Source organism: Boleophthalmus pectinirostris, mitochondrion (assembly GCF_026225935.1).
Source record: "Boleophthalmus pectinirostris mitochondrion, complete genome".
NCBI classification, from domain to species: domain Eukaryota; kingdom Metazoa; phylum Chordata; class Actinopteri; order Gobiiformes; family Gobiidae; genus Boleophthalmus; species Boleophthalmus pectinirostris.
The window spans coordinates 1-16,047 of record NC_016195.1 but is presented as its reverse complement, the minus strand read 5'-3'; the positions used below and the strand labels follow the sequence as shown (position 1 = coordinate 16,047).

The 16,047-nt window shown below is 44.1% G+C and overlaps 13 protein-coding genes and 24 non-coding genes across 37 annotated transcripts, besides 2 other annotated features; 9 read left to right on the top strand and 28 right to left on the bottom strand. All coding sequences in view use genetic code 2, as the record gives it.

Annotated features, from left to right (window-relative positions):
• Positions 1–389: part of a D loop that runs on past the window's edge.
• Positions 390–459, top strand: KEH30_t22. Its single transcript has one exon. It is a non-coding gene; the product is annotated as a tRNA-Pro (tRNA).
• Positions 460–531, bottom strand: KEH30_t21. The gene has a single exon. It is a non-coding gene; the product is annotated as a tRNA-Thr (tRNA).
• CYTB (cytochrome b) lies at positions 532–1,672 on the bottom strand. The gene has a single exon. A coding segment is annotated over exon 1 (1,141 nt).
• Positions 1,673–1,677: 5 nt separating this feature from the next.
• KEH30_t20 lies at positions 1,678–1,746 on the top strand. The gene has a single exon. It is a non-coding gene; the product is annotated as a tRNA-Glu (tRNA).
• ND6 (NADH dehydrogenase subunit 6) lies at positions 1,747–2,268 on the top strand. The gene has a single exon. It carries the CDS (start codon positions 1,747–1,749, stop codon positions 2,266–2,268), a length of 522 nt encoding a protein of 173 aa, YP_004935142.1.
• On the bottom strand, positions 2,265–4,103 carry ND5 (NADH dehydrogenase subunit 5). The gene has a single exon. The coding sequence runs from the start codon at positions 4,101–4,103 to the stop codon at positions 2,265–2,267; it is 1,839 nt and encodes a 612-aa protein (YP_004935141.1).
• Positions 4,104–4,176, bottom strand: KEH30_t19. Its single transcript has one exon. It is a non-coding gene; the product is annotated as a tRNA-Leu (tRNA).
• Positions 4,174–4,247, bottom strand: KEH30_t18. Its single transcript has one exon. It is a non-coding gene; the product is annotated as a tRNA-Ser (tRNA).
• Positions 4,248–4,316, bottom strand: KEH30_t17. The gene has a single exon. It is a non-coding gene; the product is annotated as a tRNA-His (tRNA).
• On the bottom strand, positions 4,317–5,697 carry ND4 (NADH dehydrogenase subunit 4). Its single transcript has one exon. A coding segment is annotated over exon 1 (1,381 nt).
• On the bottom strand, positions 5,691–5,987 carry ND4L (NADH dehydrogenase subunit 4L). Its single transcript has one exon. The coding sequence runs from the start codon at positions 5,985–5,987 to the stop codon at positions 5,691–5,693; it is 297 nt and encodes a 98-aa protein (YP_004935139.1).
• Positions 5,988–6,056, bottom strand: KEH30_t16. The gene has a single exon. It is a non-coding gene; the product is annotated as a tRNA-Arg (tRNA).
• ND3 (NADH dehydrogenase subunit 3) lies at positions 6,057–6,405 on the bottom strand. Its single transcript has one exon. A coding segment is annotated over exon 1 (349 nt).
• Positions 6,406–6,477, bottom strand: KEH30_t15. Its single transcript has one exon. It is a non-coding gene; the product is annotated as a tRNA-Gly (tRNA).
• Positions 6,478–7,261, bottom strand: COX3 (cytochrome c oxidase subunit III). Its single transcript has one exon. A coding segment is annotated over exon 1 (784 nt).
• On the bottom strand, positions 7,261–7,944 carry ATP6 (ATP synthase F0 subunit 6). Its single transcript has one exon. The coding sequence runs from the start codon at positions 7,942–7,944 to the stop codon at positions 7,261–7,263; it is 684 nt and encodes a 227-aa protein (YP_004935136.1).
• On the bottom strand, positions 7,941–8,105 carry ATP8 (ATP synthase F0 subunit 8). Its single transcript has one exon. The coding sequence runs from the start codon at positions 8,103–8,105 to the stop codon at positions 7,941–7,943; it is 165 nt and encodes a 54-aa protein (YP_004935135.1).
• A 1-nt stretch (position 8,106) lies between these two features.
• KEH30_t14 lies at positions 8,107–8,182 on the bottom strand. Its single transcript has one exon. It is a non-coding gene; the product is annotated as a tRNA-Lys (tRNA).
• Positions 8,183–8,873, bottom strand: COX2 (cytochrome c oxidase subunit II). Its single transcript has one exon. A coding segment is annotated over exon 1 (691 nt).
• A 4-nt stretch (positions 8,874–8,877) lies between these two features.
• Positions 8,878–8,949, bottom strand: KEH30_t13. The gene has a single exon. It is a non-coding gene; the product is annotated as a tRNA-Asp (tRNA).
• A 3-nt stretch (positions 8,950–8,952) lies between these two features.
• KEH30_t12 lies at positions 8,953–9,023 on the top strand. Its single transcript has one exon. It is a non-coding gene; the product is annotated as a tRNA-Ser (tRNA).
• COX1 (cytochrome c oxidase subunit I) lies at positions 9,024–10,577 on the bottom strand. The gene has a single exon. The coding sequence runs from the start codon at positions 10,575–10,577 to the stop codon at positions 9,024–9,026; it is 1,554 nt and encodes a 517-aa protein (YP_004935133.1).
• Position 10,578: 1 nt separating this feature from the next.
• On the top strand, positions 10,579–10,649 carry KEH30_t11. The gene has a single exon. It is a non-coding gene; the product is annotated as a tRNA-Tyr (tRNA).
• KEH30_t10 lies at positions 10,650–10,714 on the top strand. The gene has a single exon. It is a non-coding gene; the product is annotated as a tRNA-Cys (tRNA).
• Positions 10,715–10,749: an origin of replication.
• Positions 10,750–10,822, top strand: KEH30_t09. Its single transcript has one exon. It is a non-coding gene; the product is annotated as a tRNA-Asn (tRNA).
• A 1-nt stretch (position 10,823) lies between these two features.
• KEH30_t08 lies at positions 10,824–10,892 on the top strand. Its single transcript has one exon. It is a non-coding gene; the product is annotated as a tRNA-Ala (tRNA).
• A 2-nt stretch (positions 10,893–10,894) lies between these two features.
• KEH30_t07 lies at positions 10,895–10,965 on the bottom strand. The gene has a single exon. It is a non-coding gene; the product is annotated as a tRNA-Trp (tRNA).
• Positions 10,966–12,012, bottom strand: ND2 (NADH dehydrogenase subunit 2). The gene has a single exon. The coding sequence runs from the start codon at positions 12,010–12,012 to the stop codon at positions 10,966–10,968; it is 1,047 nt and encodes a 348-aa protein (YP_004935132.1).
• On the bottom strand, positions 12,013–12,081 carry KEH30_t06. The gene has a single exon. It is a non-coding gene; the product is annotated as a tRNA-Met (tRNA).
• On the top strand, positions 12,081–12,151 carry KEH30_t05. Its single transcript has one exon. It is a non-coding gene; the product is annotated as a tRNA-Gln (tRNA).
• Positions 12,151–12,220, bottom strand: KEH30_t04. The gene has a single exon. It is a non-coding gene; the product is annotated as a tRNA-Ile (tRNA).
• A 4-nt stretch (positions 12,221–12,224) lies between these two features.
• ND1 (NADH dehydrogenase subunit 1) lies at positions 12,225–13,199 on the bottom strand. Its single transcript has one exon. It carries the CDS (start codon positions 13,197–13,199, stop codon positions 12,225–12,227), a length of 975 nt encoding a protein of 324 aa, YP_004935131.1.
• On the bottom strand, positions 13,200–13,274 carry KEH30_t03. Its single transcript has one exon. It is a non-coding gene; the product is annotated as a tRNA-Leu (tRNA).
• KEH30_r01 lies at positions 13,275–14,960 on the bottom strand. The gene has a single exon. It is a non-coding gene; the product is annotated as a 16S ribosomal RNA (ribosomal RNA).
• Positions 14,961–15,032, bottom strand: KEH30_t02. The gene has a single exon. It is a non-coding gene; the product is annotated as a tRNA-Val (tRNA).
• KEH30_r02 lies at positions 15,033–15,979 on the bottom strand. The gene has a single exon. It is a non-coding gene; the product is annotated as a 12S ribosomal RNA (ribosomal RNA).
• On the bottom strand, positions 15,980–16,047 carry KEH30_t01. Its single transcript has one exon. It is a non-coding gene; the product is annotated as a tRNA-Phe (tRNA).

Below are 16,047 nucleotides of genomic sequence, written 5' to 3'. Positions count from 1 at the left end.
AGGATCTGCTGAGTGGAAAGAATGGGGATCGACTTATCAATCAATGTTCTTGAAATAGTGATCTAGATGTGTTAAACATTCCAGATGCAACTAAAGCAGGTTTGATTAACTTCATTTGGGGCTAACTTTGTTAAATAATATTATGGGAGACTTGTTTGAATGGGTTAGTAATTTTATTGTTATTTAAGAGTTTTATGTCATATTATAATTGAATATAAATTGTAGTATGCAGTTATGTGTTCCTTCTTTAAATGTATTTTGTTATACCTTGAAAGACATTTGATGAATGAATGGTCAAAGTAAATTAATGGGGATAATACATATATTTGTTTATTTAACATACAGTATATGTTCGATATAAATATATGGGGAAATTACATATATGTAATCAAAGAATAGTTAAATTTAGAATGCTAGCTTTGGGAGCTAGGGGTGGGAGTTAAAATCTCCCTTCTTTGAAGCAGTAGGGAGGATTTTAACCTCCGGCGGCCGGTTTACAAGACCGGCGCTCTAACACTGAGCTACAGCTGCAAGCTGTTTGAAGAAGTTTGTTTTCTATCAGCCCTGCTATTGGGAAAAGGCAGAGGAAGATAAAAAAGTAGAGGAAGGATGCAATTTGTCCAATGATAATATAAGGGTGTTCTACAGGCATTCCTCCAATTCATGTAAGAATAATTACATCTGCTACAAGGGTTCAAAATAGGAATTGGGATAGGGGTCGGAATGTTAAACCTCGTTGTTTTGATGTGTGAAGGAAGGGGACTACTATAAGGACTAAGATAGAGGCAAGTAAGGCAAGGACTCCTCCAAGTTTGTTAGGAATAGACCGAAGGATGGCATAGGCGAATAGGAAGTATCACTCTGGCTTGATATGAGGGGGTGTTACAAGTGGGTTGGCAGGTGTAAAATTGTCTGGGTCTCCTAAGTAATTAGGGGCAAATAGTGCTAGGGATGTCAGGGCAGTGAGTATGATGGCGAAGCCTAGGAGGTCTTTGTATGAGAAGTATGGGTGGAATGGAATTTTGTCTGCATCTGAGTTTAAACCCAGGGGGTTGTTGGATCCTGTTTCATGAAGAAATAGAAGATGGAGAACTGTAACAGCAAGGATAACAAAAGGGAAAAGAAAGTGGAAGGCAAAGAACCGGGTTAGGGTAGCATTGTCAACTGAGAAACCTCCTCAGATTCATTGAACTAGGGTGTTGCCCACATATGGGACAGCAGATAAGAGGTTAGTAATTACTGTAGCTCCTCAGAAGGATATTTGTCCTCATGGTAGGACGTAACCTACAAATGCAGTTATTATTACTAAAAGAAGTAGAATAACACCAATGTTTCATGTTTCCATATAAAGGTATGAGCCGTAGTAAAGTCCTCGGCCCACATGAAGGTAGATGCAGATGAAGAAGAAGGAAGCTCCATTGGCATGTAGGTTTCGGATTAGTCATCCGTAGTTTACATCTCGACAGATGTGGGCTACAGATGAGAAAGCAGAGGAAATATCAGCGGTATAGTGTATTGCAAGGAATAGGCCAGTAACAATTTGGATAATAAGGCACAATCCTAAGAGGGAACCAAAATTTCATCATGCAGAAATGTTTGATGGGGCTGGGAGGTCTACAAGTGCGTCATTTGCGATTTTTAATAGTGGGTGGGTTTTTCGTAGGCTAGTCATTAGAGTTTCCTGTAGTTGAATAACAACGGTGGTTTTTCAAGTCATTGGTCCTGGTTAAAATCCTGGCAGGAATGATGGTTTATATTATGTGTGTTTTTATGTTAGGTCTTGTGCTGGGTGTGGTGGTGGTTGCTTCAAACCCTTCTCCATATTTTGGGGCCTTGGGGTTGGTTGTTGTTTCAGGCATGGGGTGTGGAATGTTAATGGGGCATGGGGCTCCCTTTTTGTCATTGGTGTTGTTTTTAATTTACTTGGGAGGGATGTTGGTCGTGTTTGCTTATTCTGCTGCTTTGGCTGCTGAGCCATTTCCTGAGACTTTAGGTAGTCGGTCGGTTGCTGTGAATGTAATGGGCTATCTTGTAGGGGTGGTTGTTGGGGCTAGCTTTTTTTGAGATGGGTGATTTGGGGGTTTGTGGTTAACAGTTGATGAAGGGGCGGAGTTTTCTTTATTACGGGCAGATGTTGGAGGGGTTGCTGTTATGTATTCTTCAGGGGGCTTGATGCTAGTACTGAGTGCATGAGTGCTTCTTTTAACTCTTTTTGTTGTGTTAGAGGTTTGTCGTGGGCTAAGTCGGGGGGCTCTTCGGGCTGTCTAAAGGGTTAATAGTAGAAGGGCCAGGGTGAATGTTAGGAAGAAAAGGGCTAGGAAGGTTTTTACTATTCCTTGTTGAGCATTGCTTGTTGTTGTAATTAAGGGGAGATTGGTTGAGAAGACAGCTTTGGGTCCGACTTTTTCTAGTCATGTTTGGTCCACTATTTGAGAGGCAATGTATTGTCCTAAGATTAGGTTTATTTTAGGGGGGAGGCGGTGAATAACAGCTGGGAAGAATCCAAGCATGTTGGAGAAGTGGTGGGTTGTTAGGGTGGGGGTTGGTTTGTACTGTTTGGTTGTTAGGTTAGCCAGCTCTAGTGCAATAAGAAGGCCAGTGATTGTGACTAGCAGGGCTGCTAGTTTTAGAAGGGGTGGTATTGTTATTACTGGGGTTTTAGGGAGGATAATGTTGGCAGTAATAAATAGGCCGGCCACAATGCTGCCTCAGGCAAGTCGTTTGATTGGGTTGATTACTGCAGGGTCATTTTCATTAATAGGGGATAGTGTGTTGAATCGTGGGTGGCCCATGGTTACAAAGAAAACTACACGAAGACTATAGATGGCAGTGAAGGAGGTGGCAATGAGAGTTAAGACAAGGGCTCAGGCATTAAGGTGGGATGTGTTTAGGGCTTCAATGATTGCATCTTTAGAGAAAAACCCTGCCAAGAAGGGAGTGCCTGTTAAGGCAAGGCTGCCAATTGTTAAGCAGGAGGAGGTAAACGGGGCAAGGTGGTGTATTCCTCCTATTTTGCGAATGTCTTGTTCGTCATTTAGGCTATGGATTAGGGAACCAGAGCAGAGAAATAGTATGGCTTTAAAGAAGGCATGGGTGCAAATGTGTAGGAAGGCAAGTTGAGGTTGGCCTAGGCCGATGGTAACTATTATTAGACCTAGCTGACTTGAGGTTGAGAATGCAACAATTTTTTTAATGTCATTTTGGGTGAGGGCGCATGTTGCTGTAAAAAGGGTTGTTAGGGCGCCTAGGCATAAGCATGTTGTTAAGATTATTGGGTAGTTTTCTATTAAGGGGCTTGTTCGGATGAGTAGAAAAATCCCAGCAACCACTATTGTGCTTGAGTGCAGTAGGGCAGATACCGGGGTGGGACCCTCTATAGCAGAGGGAAGTCACGGGTGGAGGCCAAATTGAGCAGATTTGCCAGTTGCAGCAATGATAAGGCCCAAGAGGGGAAAGGTGAGGTCAAGGTTGTGGGGGGTAGAAAAAATTTGTTGAAGTTCTCATGAGTTTAGGTTTGTGGCCATTCAGGCTATTGCGAAGATTAGTCCAATGTCTCCGACTCGGTTATATAGTACTGCTTGGAGCGCAGCAGTGTTTGCGTCTGCTCGACCATATCATCACCCGATGAGAAGAAAAGATATGATGCCTACACCTTCTCATCCAATGAAAATTTGGAATATGTTGTTGGCTGTAACTAAAATGATTATGGCAATAAGGAAGGTTAGAAGGTATTTAAAAAATCGGTTTATGTTTGGGTCAGCATGTATGTATCAGGAGGCAAACTCTAGGATGGACCAGGTTACATAGAGGGCAACAGGGGTAAAGATAAGTGAGTAAAAGTCAAATTTTAGGCTAATGTTTACATCAAATAATAGGGTATTTATTCAGGTTCAGTTGGTGGTAATGATTTCTGCACCTTCAGAGATGAATAGGAATAAGGGGAGAAGGCTAACAAAAAATGCTAGTTTAACAGCTGTTTTGACTTGTTTAATGGCTCAATTTTGGGGTTTTGGAGTTGGGGAAAGTGTTGTGAGTAAGGGGTAGAAAAGTAGGGTAAAAATAATAATGAGGCTTGTGGATATTATTAGAGGGGTGGGGTGCATAGCTTTCACTTGGATTTGCACCAAGAGTTTTTGGTTCCTAAGACCAACGGATGAGCTGTTATCCTTTGAAAGCAGTCGAGGGAGCTTCGGAATTCAACCGAGGGCACAAGGATTAGCAGTCTTTGTTGCTGGCAAGCCTCTCTCGGTGGACAAGGGGGTTTTAACCTCTGTCTTTAGAATCACAATCTAATATTTTTGTTAAACTATGTCTACATGAGGTTCATCCTCAAATTAGCTCTGGTTTTGCAATTAGTAGGATAAGGGGTAGTAAGTGGAGTGCTAGGAGAAGGTGTTCTCGGGTGTGGGAGGGGTCGAGGGCAATAATGTGTTGGGGGACAGGGCCTCGTTGTGTTATTAGGAATATGTAGAGTGAGTATCCAGCTGTAATTAGTGTCCCAGCCCCTGTAAGTGCAATTGTGGCTCAGGATCAGTTGAATAGGGAGGTGATGATTATCAGTTCACCTATAAGGTTAGGGAGAGGTGGAAGGGCCAGGTTTGCTAGGCTGGCAATGAATCATCAGGAGGCTATTAGTGGTAGAATCATTTGTATTCCTCGGGCTAGAACTATTGTTCGGGTGTGGGTGCGTTCATAATTGGTGTTTGCAAGACAGAAAAGGGCAGAGGAGGTCAATCCATGGGCAATTATTAGAATAAGGGCTCCCGTGAATCCTCAAGGTGTTTGGATTAAAATACCCCCAGCTACAAGACCTATATGTCCAACAGAGGAGTAGGCAATTAGTGACTTTAGGTCAGTTTGTCGTAGGCAGATGGAGCCTGTTATTACAACTCCTCAGAGGGCCAGGATAATGAAGGGGTAGCTTAATTCTTTGGTTAGGGGCTCTAGTACAATTATTATGCGCATTATGCCATAGCCCCCAAGTTTTAGAAGGACAGCAGCCAGTACTATTGAGCCTGCAATTGGGGCTTCTACATGGGCTTTGGGCAGTCACAGGTGTATGCCATAGAGTGGTATTTTTACAAGGAAAGCAAGTAGGCAGCCTGCTCATCAGATCTTATCAGCAGCTGAAGCCATGGGGAAGGCAGGGGTGTATTGGAGGGTGAGAAGAGAGAGGGTACCTGTGGCATTTTGTAGTAGGAGTAGGGCAACTAGGAGGGGAAGTGATCCTGCAAGAGTATAAAATAAAAAGTATGTTCCAGCATTCAGGCGTTCTGTTTGGTTTCCTCAACGGGTGATGAGAATTAGAGTTGGCACTAGGGTGGCTTCAAACATAACATAAAATAGGAGTACTTCGGTTGCAGAGAAGGCTATGATAAGGAAGATTTGAAGTGAGGTGAGTAGGGTAATGTATATTCGTTGGCGGTTGGTTGGTTCAGTTGACATGTGATTTTGGCTTGCTAGGATTATCAGGGGGAGAAGTCAGCAGGTTAGGACAAGGAGGGGTGTTGATAAGGGGTCGAGGGCTATGAAGTGGTTAATAGAGTTTCAGCCAGTTATATGGGGGTAGTATAGTCATGATATGCTTAAGATTGCAATAATTAGACTATGAGCAAGAGCTGTGGGTCACACTAGTTTTGTAGGGGTAAGTCAAGTGGTAGGGATGAGCATAATTGTTGGGAGTAGGATTTTTAGCATTGTAAGAGGTTGAGGCTTTGTAGGTGGTCGGTTCCATGTGTTCGGGCTGTAGCAACTAGTAAGGCAAGGCCTGCACTTGCTTCACAAGCAGAAAATGCAAGAAGAAGTATGGGAGAAGCTGAAAAGCTTGTTGCATTGAGTTCAAGGGTTCAAAGGGAGAGGGCAAGGAAGAGTGAGAGCATCATGCCTTCAAGGCAGAGGAGGGCAGATAGCAGGTGAGTTCGATGAAATGCAAGGCCTGCTAGGCCTAAAATAAAAGCTGTTGAGAAAGTGAAGTGTGTCGGGGTCATTAGGTAATTGTGGACTTTAACCACGAGCTTTTGAGCCGAAATCAAATATTTTAATTAAAATAATTACCTATTCAGCTCATTCGAGGCCCCCTTGTAGTCACTCATAGATGAGACCAAGGGTAAGTAGGACTAGTACAAGGGCAGCTCAGAAAAAGGTGGTTAGGGGGTTTGGGAGTTGGTCCCCTCAGGGAAGGGGAAGGAGTAGGGCAATTTCTAGGTCAAACAGTAGAAATAAGATGGCTACTAGGAAGAATCGCATTGAGAAAGGAAGGCGGGCAGATCCAAGGGGGTCAAACCCACATTCATAGGGGGATAGTTTTTCCTGATCAGGGGTGATTAGAGGGAGTCAGAAGGAAACAACTGCTAGTACTATTGAGAGGGCAGTGGTAATGAAGATTACAGTAGAAATAAGATTCATTATCTTTCCTTGGATTTTAACCAAGACCAGGTGATTGGAAGTCACTTATACTAACATTAGTACTAGAAAGATATGAGCCTCATCAGTAGATAGAGATATAGAGGAATAGTCAGACTACGTCAACAAAGTGTCAGTATCAGGCTGCTGCTTCAAACCCAAAGTGGTGTTCAACTGTAAAGTGGTAGTTAAGTTGGCGAAGTAGACAAACTGCTAAAAATGTTGTACCAACAATGACGTGTAATCCGTGGAATCCTGTGGCTACAAAGAAGGTTGAGCCATATACACCATCAGCAATTGTGAATGGGGCTTCATAGTATTCCATGGCTTGGAGGAATGTGAAGTAGCACCCTAGAAGAATAGTTAGTGCTAAAGATTGAATGGCTTGTTTTCGTTCACCCTCTATGATGCTGTGGTGAGCTCATGTTACTGTGACACCAGAAGCTAGGAGAACGGCTGTGTTTAGGAGGGGTACACCAAAGGGGTCTAAGGGGGTAATACCTGTGGGTGGTCAGCAGCCACCAATTTCTGGGGTGGGAGCTAAGCTTGAATGGAAGAAGGCTCAGAAAAAACCTAGGAAAAAGAAGACTTCTGAGGTAATAAAAAGGATTATACCATATCGCAGGCCTTTTTGAACAGGAGGGGTATGATGTCCTTGGTATGTGCCTTCTCGGACAATGTCTCGTCATCATTGGTACATAGTTAATAGGAGGAGGACTATCCCAATTGCTATTAGGGATATTTTGTTGTAGTGGAATCAGATAGCTAGTCCAGAGGTTATTAGAAGTGCAGCAACTGCTCCTGTCAGGGGTCATGGGCTGGGGTCTACTATGTGGTATGCATGTGCTTGGTGGGCCATTAAACGTTTTCTTGGAGGTAAAGGCTTAAAAGGAGGACAAATACATAAGCCTGGATTATAGCTACAGCAATTTCTAGGACTGTGAGTATAACTAGAACAATGGATGTTAGAATTGCTACAGTGGGTATAATGCATAGGAGGGAGTAAGCTGCTGTGGAGATTAGGTGCATAAGTAAGTGGCCTGCTGTTAGGTTGGCTGTAAGCCGTACCCCCAGGGCTACAGGGCGAATAAAAAGACTAATAGTTTCAATGATAATAAGTACTGGAATAAGTGGGATAGGGGTACCTTCTGGAAGAAAGTGGGCTAGGGATTTTGTGGGTTGGTTTCGCATTCCAATCAGGACAGTAGCAAGTCAAAGGGGGACTGCCAGGCCTAGATTAACAGATAGTTGAGCTGTTGGTGTAAAAGTGTAGGGTAGGAGTCCTAGTATATTAAGAGATATTAAGAATAGTATTAGAGCAGCAAAGATAAGGGCTCATTTATGGCCCCCTGTATTAAGGGGTTTTAGTAGTTGGGCTGTGAAGTTACTAATGAAAGAGTTTTGCAGAGTTAACATGCGGTTAGTGATTCATCGGTTGGCAGGGGCAGGGAAGAGAAGTCATGGTAAAACAAAAGCAAGGGCAATCAAAGGAATGCCTAATAGTACAGGGCTAATAAATTGGTCAAAAAGGCTGGTTGCTATCATGATCAGGTTCAGTGAGTGGTTTTATCTGTTTGTGTGGTTTGGGGGGCAGGTTCATTTGGGAATTCATGGTTGAGTGTTTTTGGGATAGCAATTGTGGTAAAGACAAGTCATGAGAAAACTAAGAGGGCAAACCATGGGGAGGGGTCTAGTTGAGGCATGTCACTAAGGGTGGTTGGGAGGCACCAATCTTCAGCTTAAAAGGCTGACGCTGTGGGCCCAGTTTAGCTTCTTAGTGAGGCGTCTTCAAGTATTAGGGTGGATCAGTCTTGGAAGAAGTTTAGGGGGACTGCTTCAACCACAATAGGTATAAAGCTGTGGTTTGCACCACAAATCTCTGAGCATTGGCCGTAGAAAACCCCTGGGCGTGAGGCAATAAAAGCTGTTTGGTTTAATCGTCCTGGGACGGCATCCATTTTTACCCCCAGGGCAGGAACAGCTCATGAGTGGAGTACATCTTCTGCAGTTACTAGGACTCGAACAGGGGCTTCAGTTGGAACAACCATGCGGTGATCAACTTCTAAAAGTCGGAATTGTCCGGGAGTTAAGTCTTGGGTTGGGACTATATAGGAGTCAAATGCAATTTCTTGGTAGTCAGTGTACTCATAGCTTCAGTATCATTGGTGTCCAATTGCTTTGACTGTGAGGTGGGGGTTGGTTACTTCATCTATTAGGTACAGAATCCGCAGGGATGGGAGAGCAATGAGAATGAGGATAATGGCTGGGAGGATAGTTCAAATAATTTCGATTTCTTGGGAGTCTAGAATGTACATGTTTGTGAGCTTAGTTGAAACTATTGCCACAATAATGTAAAGAACAAGAGTGCTGATAAGGAATACAATTATCAGGGCGTGGTCATGAAAGTGAAGAAGCTCTTCTATAACTGGTGATGCTGCATCTTGAAATCCTAGTTGTGAGGGATGTGCCATTAAGTAAGATACGTGGGGATTTAACCCACGATTTTGCCCTGACAAAGCAATGTATTATCTTCTATACTAGTATCTTATTAAGAAAGTGACAGAGAGGTTATGTGTCCGGCTTGAAACCGGTTTATGGAGGTTCGAGTCCTTCCTTTCTCGTTAGTGGTTGGCTTGAACTTGAACAAATGCAGGTTCTTCAAATGTGTGGTAAGGAGGTGGGCAGCCATGCATTCATTCAATATTTGTTGCTGTTAGTTCAACAGAAGAGACTACTCGTTTAGCAGCAAAAGCTTCTCAGATGATAAACAAGAATAAAATAACAGCAGTTAGGGAGATTAGGGAGCCTAGGGAAGAGACTGTGTTTCATAGTGTGTAGGCATCTGGGTAGTCAGAGTATCGTCGGGGCATTCCAGCCAGGCCGAGGAAGTGTTGGGGGAAGAAAGTCAGGTTTACTCCTACAAATATTACACCAAAGTGGATTTTTGATCATGTGTCATGAAGAGTGTAGCCTGAAAGAAGGGGGAATCAGTGAACAAAGCCGGCTATGATGGCAAAGACGGCCCCCATGGATAGTACATAGTGGAAGTGGGCTACTACATAATAAGTATCGTGTAGTATGATGTCTAGTGAAGAATTAGCTAGCACGATGCCTGTGAGGCCTCCTACAGTAAACAGGAAAATAAACCCCAGGGACCAAAGAAGTGGAGTCTCTCATTTGATTGCACCCCCATGTAAGGTTGCTAGTCAGCTAAATACTTTTACCCCTGTTGGGATGGCGATAATTATTGTAGCAGAGGTGAAGTATGCTCGTGTATCAACATCCATTCCAACAGTAAACATATGGTGGGCTCAGACAATGAATCCTAGTAGTCCAATGGCCATTATAGCCCACACTATGCCCATATAGCCAAATGGTTCTTTTTTACCTGCATAATAGGCAACAATGTGGGAGATCATGCCAAAGCCTGGGAGGATAAGAATGTATACTTCTGGATGCCCAAAGAATCAGAACAGGTGTTGGTAGAGAATGGGGTCTCCTCCTCCTGCAGGATCAAAGAAGGTTGTGTTTAAGTTTCGGTCTGTTAAAAGCATTGTAATGCCAGCAGCTAGTACTGGTAAGGATAGAAGTAGAAGTACAGCTGTAATCAGGACAGCTCATACAAATAGGGGAGTTTGGTATTGTGAAATAGCAGGGGGTTTTATGTTTAAAATTGTTGTAATAAAGTTGATGGCTCCAAGAATTGAAGAAACTCCAGCTAAGTGGAGGGAGAAAATAGTGAGGTCTACAGAAGCACCTGCGTGGGCTAGGTTTCCTGCAAGTGGGGGATATACTGTTCATCCAGTTCCTGCTCCAGCTTCTACCCCTGAAGATGCAAGGAGAAGAAGGAATGAGGGAGGGAGTAGTCAAAAGCTCATGTTATTTATTCGAGGAAAGGCCATGTCGGGGGCTCCAATCATTAGAGGTACTAGTCAGTTTCCAAATCCTCCAATCATGACAGGTATTACTATAAAGAAAATTATTACAAAGGCATGAGCTGTAACAATTACATTGTAGATCTGGTCATCACCCAGGAGAGCACCCGGTTGACTAAGTTCGGCACGGATTAAAAGGCTCAGAGCTGTGCCCACTATCCCGGCTCAGGCACCAAATACTAGATACAGGGTGCCAATGTCTTTGTGATTAGTCGAAAAGAATCAGCGTGTGATTGCCACAGGTAAAATGGCTGAGTGTTTAAGTGGTGGGTTGTAGCCCCATAAACAGAGGTTTGACTCCTCTTTTTACCAAGCCCTGGGGTGTAAACATGTAAGATTGCAAATCTTGAGATGCAGATTGACGTCTGCCGGGGCTTTCCCCCGCCTTTGTCCCCAGCAGGCGGGGGAAAGGTAGATGGATGCTCGCTGGTTAGGGCGTTTAGCTGTTAACTAAAAGTTTGTAGGATCGAGGCCTTCCCATCTAGAAAGGCTTTAGCTTAATTAAAGTGTCTGTTTTGCATGCAGAAGATGTGGGTTAGTGTCCTGCAAGTCTTATTCAGGGGCTGGGAGATTTTCACTCCCGCTTAAGGCTTTGAAGGCCTTTGGTCTAGTGTTATCCTAAGCCTCTTTAGAGGTTTATAAGGGCTATAATTGCAGGGGATAGGGGTAGAAGAAGGATTGTTGCAGGGGTGGAAAGGGCTAGGAGGAGGGAGGGTTGATTGGGGGGTAGTCGTCATAGGCTTGTCCCGGCTGTGTTGTTTGGGGGTATTGTTAAGGTTATTGCATAGCAGAGGCGTAGGTAGAAGTAAAGGCTTAATAGGGCAGTTATAGCTGCAATTACAGCTGTTGTAGGGAGTTGTTGTTTTGTCAGTTCTTGTAAAATAAGTCATTTTGGTAGGAAGCCTGTTATTGGGGGAAGGCCTCCTAGTGAAAGGAGAACTAGGGGGGTGGCAGCTGTAAGTAGGGGGGCTTTGGCCCACGATGTTGACAAGGCATTGATGTTTGTTGCTTTATTATTTTTTAAAGTTAAGAATGCTGCAGTTGTTATGACTAAATATGTTAGGAGGGCAAGAAGGGTGAGGGAGGGGGCGAATTGAATAATAAGGAGTATTCAGCCAAGGTGGGCAATTGAAGAGTAAGCTAGAATTTTTCGTAGTTGTGTTTGGTTAAGTCCTCCTCACCCTCCAATTAATGTGGATGTTAGGCCTAGGATGATTAGAAGTTCTTGGTTAGGACAGGGTATTTGGAGGAGAAGGGCAAATGGGGCCAGTTTTTGTCAGGTTGATAGAATTAGGCCTGTGGTCAGGGTGAGTCCTTGGAGGACTTCTGGTAATCAGGTGTGAAGAGGGGCTAAGCCAAGTTTAAGGGCTAAGGCAAGGGTAATCATAGTTGTGGGGACAGGGTGAGTTATTAGTGTGATGTCTCACTGGCCTGTAAGCCAGGCATTGGTAATGCTTGCAAATAATAGGGTAGCTGCGGCTGTTGCCTGGGTGAGAAAATACTTAGTAGTTGCTTCAATTGCTCGGGGGTGGTGGTTTTGGGCTATTAGGGGGATGATGGCTAGGGTGTTAATTTCTAAGCCTATTCAGGCTAGAAGTCAGTGTGAGCTGGAGGCAGTAATGCTAGTGCCTAAAACTAGCCCAAAGATGAGAAGGGCTGTGATGTAGGGGTTCATTAGCAAAGGAAGGGGTTTAACCAACATGTTTGGGGTATGGGCCCAAAAGCTTATTTAGCTGACTTTACTAGGAAGTGGTGTAGTGGAAGCACTAAGAGTTTTGATCTCTTCAGATTGGGTTCAAGTCCCTTCTTCCTAAGGAGGCGGAGGGACTTTAACCCTCATTTTTCACTCTATCAAAGTGGTCCTTTATTTCAGGCACGGCTCCTGTTTTAGAGTTGAGGGGGTAAGCCTGCAAATGCTACAGGGAGAGAAAGGTGTCAGATTACAAGGGCTAAGGTTAGTGGGAGGAAGTTTTTTCAAATGAGGTGCATGAGTTGATCATATCGGAAGCGGGGGTAGGAGGCTCGTACTCATAGGAATAAGACTGATAGTAGGGCTGCTTTAGTTATTAGGTTAATTGTTGTAATTTCTGGGTAGTATGGAAGGTGGGAGGCTCCTAGGAATAGTGTTGCAGAAAGTGTATTTATTAGGAGAATGTTAGCATATTCTGCAAGGAAGAATAGGGCAAATGGGCCGCCTGCATATTCTACATTGAAGCCTGAAACAAGCTCAGATTCTCCTTCTGTTAAGTCAAATGGGGCTCGATTTGTTTCTGCTAGGGTTGAGATGTATCATATTGCAGCTAGGGGTCAGGCTGGGAATACTAGTCAGATGCTTTCTTGTGTGATGTTAAATGTTTGTAGAGCAAAGCCTCCTGTAAAGATGATTGTGCTTAGTAAAATTAGTCCAAGGCTGACTTCATAGGAAATTGTCTGTGCAACTGCTCGTAGTGCTCCAATGAGGGCATATTTGGAATTAGAAGCTCATCCAGCACCCAGGATAGAATACACTGCTAGGCTTGAGAGGGCGAGGATAAATAGGATGCTTAGGTTTAAGTCAGTAACGGGGTGGGGTAAAGGTATAGGGGCTCAAAGGGTTAGTGCTAGGGTAAGGGCTAGTGTGGGGGCTAAGAGGAAAAGGAATGGGGAGGCTGTGGAAGGGCGTACAGGTTCTTTGATAAAAAGTTTAACACCATCTGCAATTGGTTGAAGAAGGCCATAGGGGCCTACTACATTAGGGCCTTTTCGTAGTTGCATGTATCCTAGTACTTTTCGTTCTAATAGTGTAAGAAATGCAACAGCTAGTAGGACAGGGACAATGTATGCAAGGGGGTTAATGATGTGTGTTAAGATTGTGGATATCATAGTTAAGGAGAGGACTTGAACCTCTGTTTAAAGGGCTTAGGTCTTTTGCATTTTTCCGGGCTCTGCCACCTTAACTTGCCTTTTTCTTTGGCAAAAGAAGGGGTGCCCTATTACCTAATTTAGTTGATTTCATTGGGTGGGGGTAGGGCTTACTTTGAGCAGGGGCCCTCTCTTTTCGGTCCTTTCGTACTAGAAAAGAGCACAGCATAGATAGAAACTGACCTGGATTTCTCCGGTCTGAACTCAGATCACGTAGGACTTTAATCGTTGAACAAACGAACCCTTAATAGCGGCTGCACCATTAGGGGGTCCTGATCCAACATCGAGGTCGTAAACCCCCTTGTCGATATGGGCTCTAAAAGGGGATTGCGCTGTTATCCCTAGGGTAACTCGGTCCGTTGATCGGCTTAGCCGGATCTTTTTGGTCAGATATTCTGTTAGTGAGAGCTGTGGCTCTAGCTTTAAGGGTATAATCCCTATTCCACATGGGGGTTTTTTGTTTCCCCGCGGTCGCCCCAACCAAAGACAGGAGGGCAGATACCATCTTGTTGTTTCCATTTATCTGGGGTTTTAACATGGGCTGCCTTTTGTCTAAAGCTCCATAGGGTCTTCTCGTCTTATGTTAATATCCCCGCTTCTGCACGGGGGGATCAATTTCATTGACTAGAAAAAGGAGACAGCTTGGCCCTCGTTATGCCATTCATACTGGTCTCCATTTAAAAGACAAGTGATTACGCTACCTTCGCACGGTCAAAATACCGCGGCCGTTAAACTAACAAGTCACAGGGCAGGCGGGACCTCTTATATATTTGATTGCAAGAGGCGATGTTTTTGGTAAACAGGCGAGGCCAGTGTTTGCCGAGTTCCTTCTTTTTCTTTTAGTCTTTCCTTGGGCACACCTGTGTGGGGTTAACGCTGAGGTTTTGGGGGGTTTTCTGGGTTAAATTAGTTTTCTCACTTCCCTCTTGGGTTGGGGGCGTTAATTTTCAGTGTGAGTTCGTTCTGATGTAAGCAGGTGCCTTGGAGGGGGTCTTAGCCCCCTTATTACTCATGTTAGCAGTGTCTCTTTTATGTTTGCATAAGAGGGCCTACTATTAAGTTAGGGGCTTAAGATAGGGGTGTCAGTATTTGGGGTGGGGCAGGGTACTTGAGCTTTAACGCTTTCTGTGTGGGTGGCTGCTTTTAGGCCTACTAAGGTATGTTGCCTTTTGGTTTTTGATCTTTAGCCTTCTTAAAAAGTTGTGTCTTTTTTCAAGGGGGGTGTACCCCCCTTGAATAACTCTTTTATCTTCTTAGTATCAGTTTGGGGTATAATCAGTGTTGAATAAAGAATATAAAAGGCTGAACTTCTGTTCATTTTGTAGGTAACCAGCTATAACTGGGCTCGTTAGGTCTGTCACCTCTACTCTAAGCTCATCCCACTCTTTTGCCACAGAGACGGGTTAGCCCTAATAGGCAGTCTTGGAGTAGCTCGCTCAGTTTCGGGGGTTCAAACTAAAGTGCTCTTTGCTTGAAGGTTTCTGGCTAATTCATGATGCAAAAGGTACGAGGGTTAGTCTCTGCTTTTTTTCTCTTTACTGGGTTGTTTCATTTCTCTTTCAGCTTTCCCTTGCGGTACTTTTTCTATTGCGTCTTGTTCCTTTTCTATCACCTATACTAAGGGGGAAAAATGGTTTGTTTGGTTGTTTTGGGGTTTTGGGTTTAATTAATGTTTGTTTGTTGATTTTGGGGTGGTGAGCTAGCTGTTGGGAGGATTTTGGTTCAGTGTGGCCCGATTTGCACGGGAATCTTCTCAGTGTAAGGGAGATGCTATTCTACTTAAGCTACACTCTGTTTTTTCCAAGTGCACCTTCCGGTACACTTACCATGTTACGACTTGCCTCCCCTTTGTTTTTGTAGGCTTTTATTTATTAAGATGATTTGTTTGGGGAGAGTGACGGGCGGTGTGTGCGCGCTTCAGGGCCAGTTTCAGGGGGACACTCTATTTCACCCCTTACTGCTAAATCCTCCTTTAGATGTTTGTTTCAGTCCATCATCCGTATTCACTGTAGCAGTGAATGTAGCCCATTTCTTCCCCTCTCGTTGGCTACACCTCGACCTGGCGTTTTAGGTATTACCAATTGTGCTCACTTTGGGCCCTTCACAGGGTAAGCTGACGACGGCGGTATATAGGCGGAAAATACAAGAGAGGGTGAGGTTTAACGGGGGTCATCGGTTCTAGAACAGGCTCCTCTAGGGGGGTCTAAAGCACCGCCAAGTCCTTTGGGTTTTAAGCTGTAGCTCGTAGTTCCCTGGCAAATGAGGGTGTAAGATGTGATTTGAGTTTAGGGCCAGGCATAGTGGGGTATCTAATCCCAGTTTGTTTCCTGGCTTTCGTGGAGTTGTATTGTTTAAAGCCACTTTCGTGGGGGTTCTTCCTGCCTTCGATAGCATATGACAACTTTGAAGGTGTTTGGCTTTAGTTGGGTATTTTACTAACCACTTTTTACGCCGTTGGTTTGTCAACTTGGGCCTCTCGTATAACCGCGGTGGCTGGCACGAGTTTTACCGGCCCTCTTGATTTTAACTAAGTCAAGTTTTCACTTATAGCTTAATGTTTACTACTGCTGAGTTCCCTTGGGGGTGTGGCTAAGCAAGGTGTTGTGGGCTAACTTGGGGTTGTGCCTAATACCTGCTCCTTAATTCCGGTAGGGAATAAGTAGGGCATTCTCACAGGGTTGCAGATACTTGCATGTATAAATTAAATCAAAGCTGACAGTAAAGTCAGGACCAAGCTTTTGTGCTTATGGGGCTTTCTAGGGCCCATCTTAACATCTTCAGTGTTATGCTTTAGTTAAGCTACATTAGC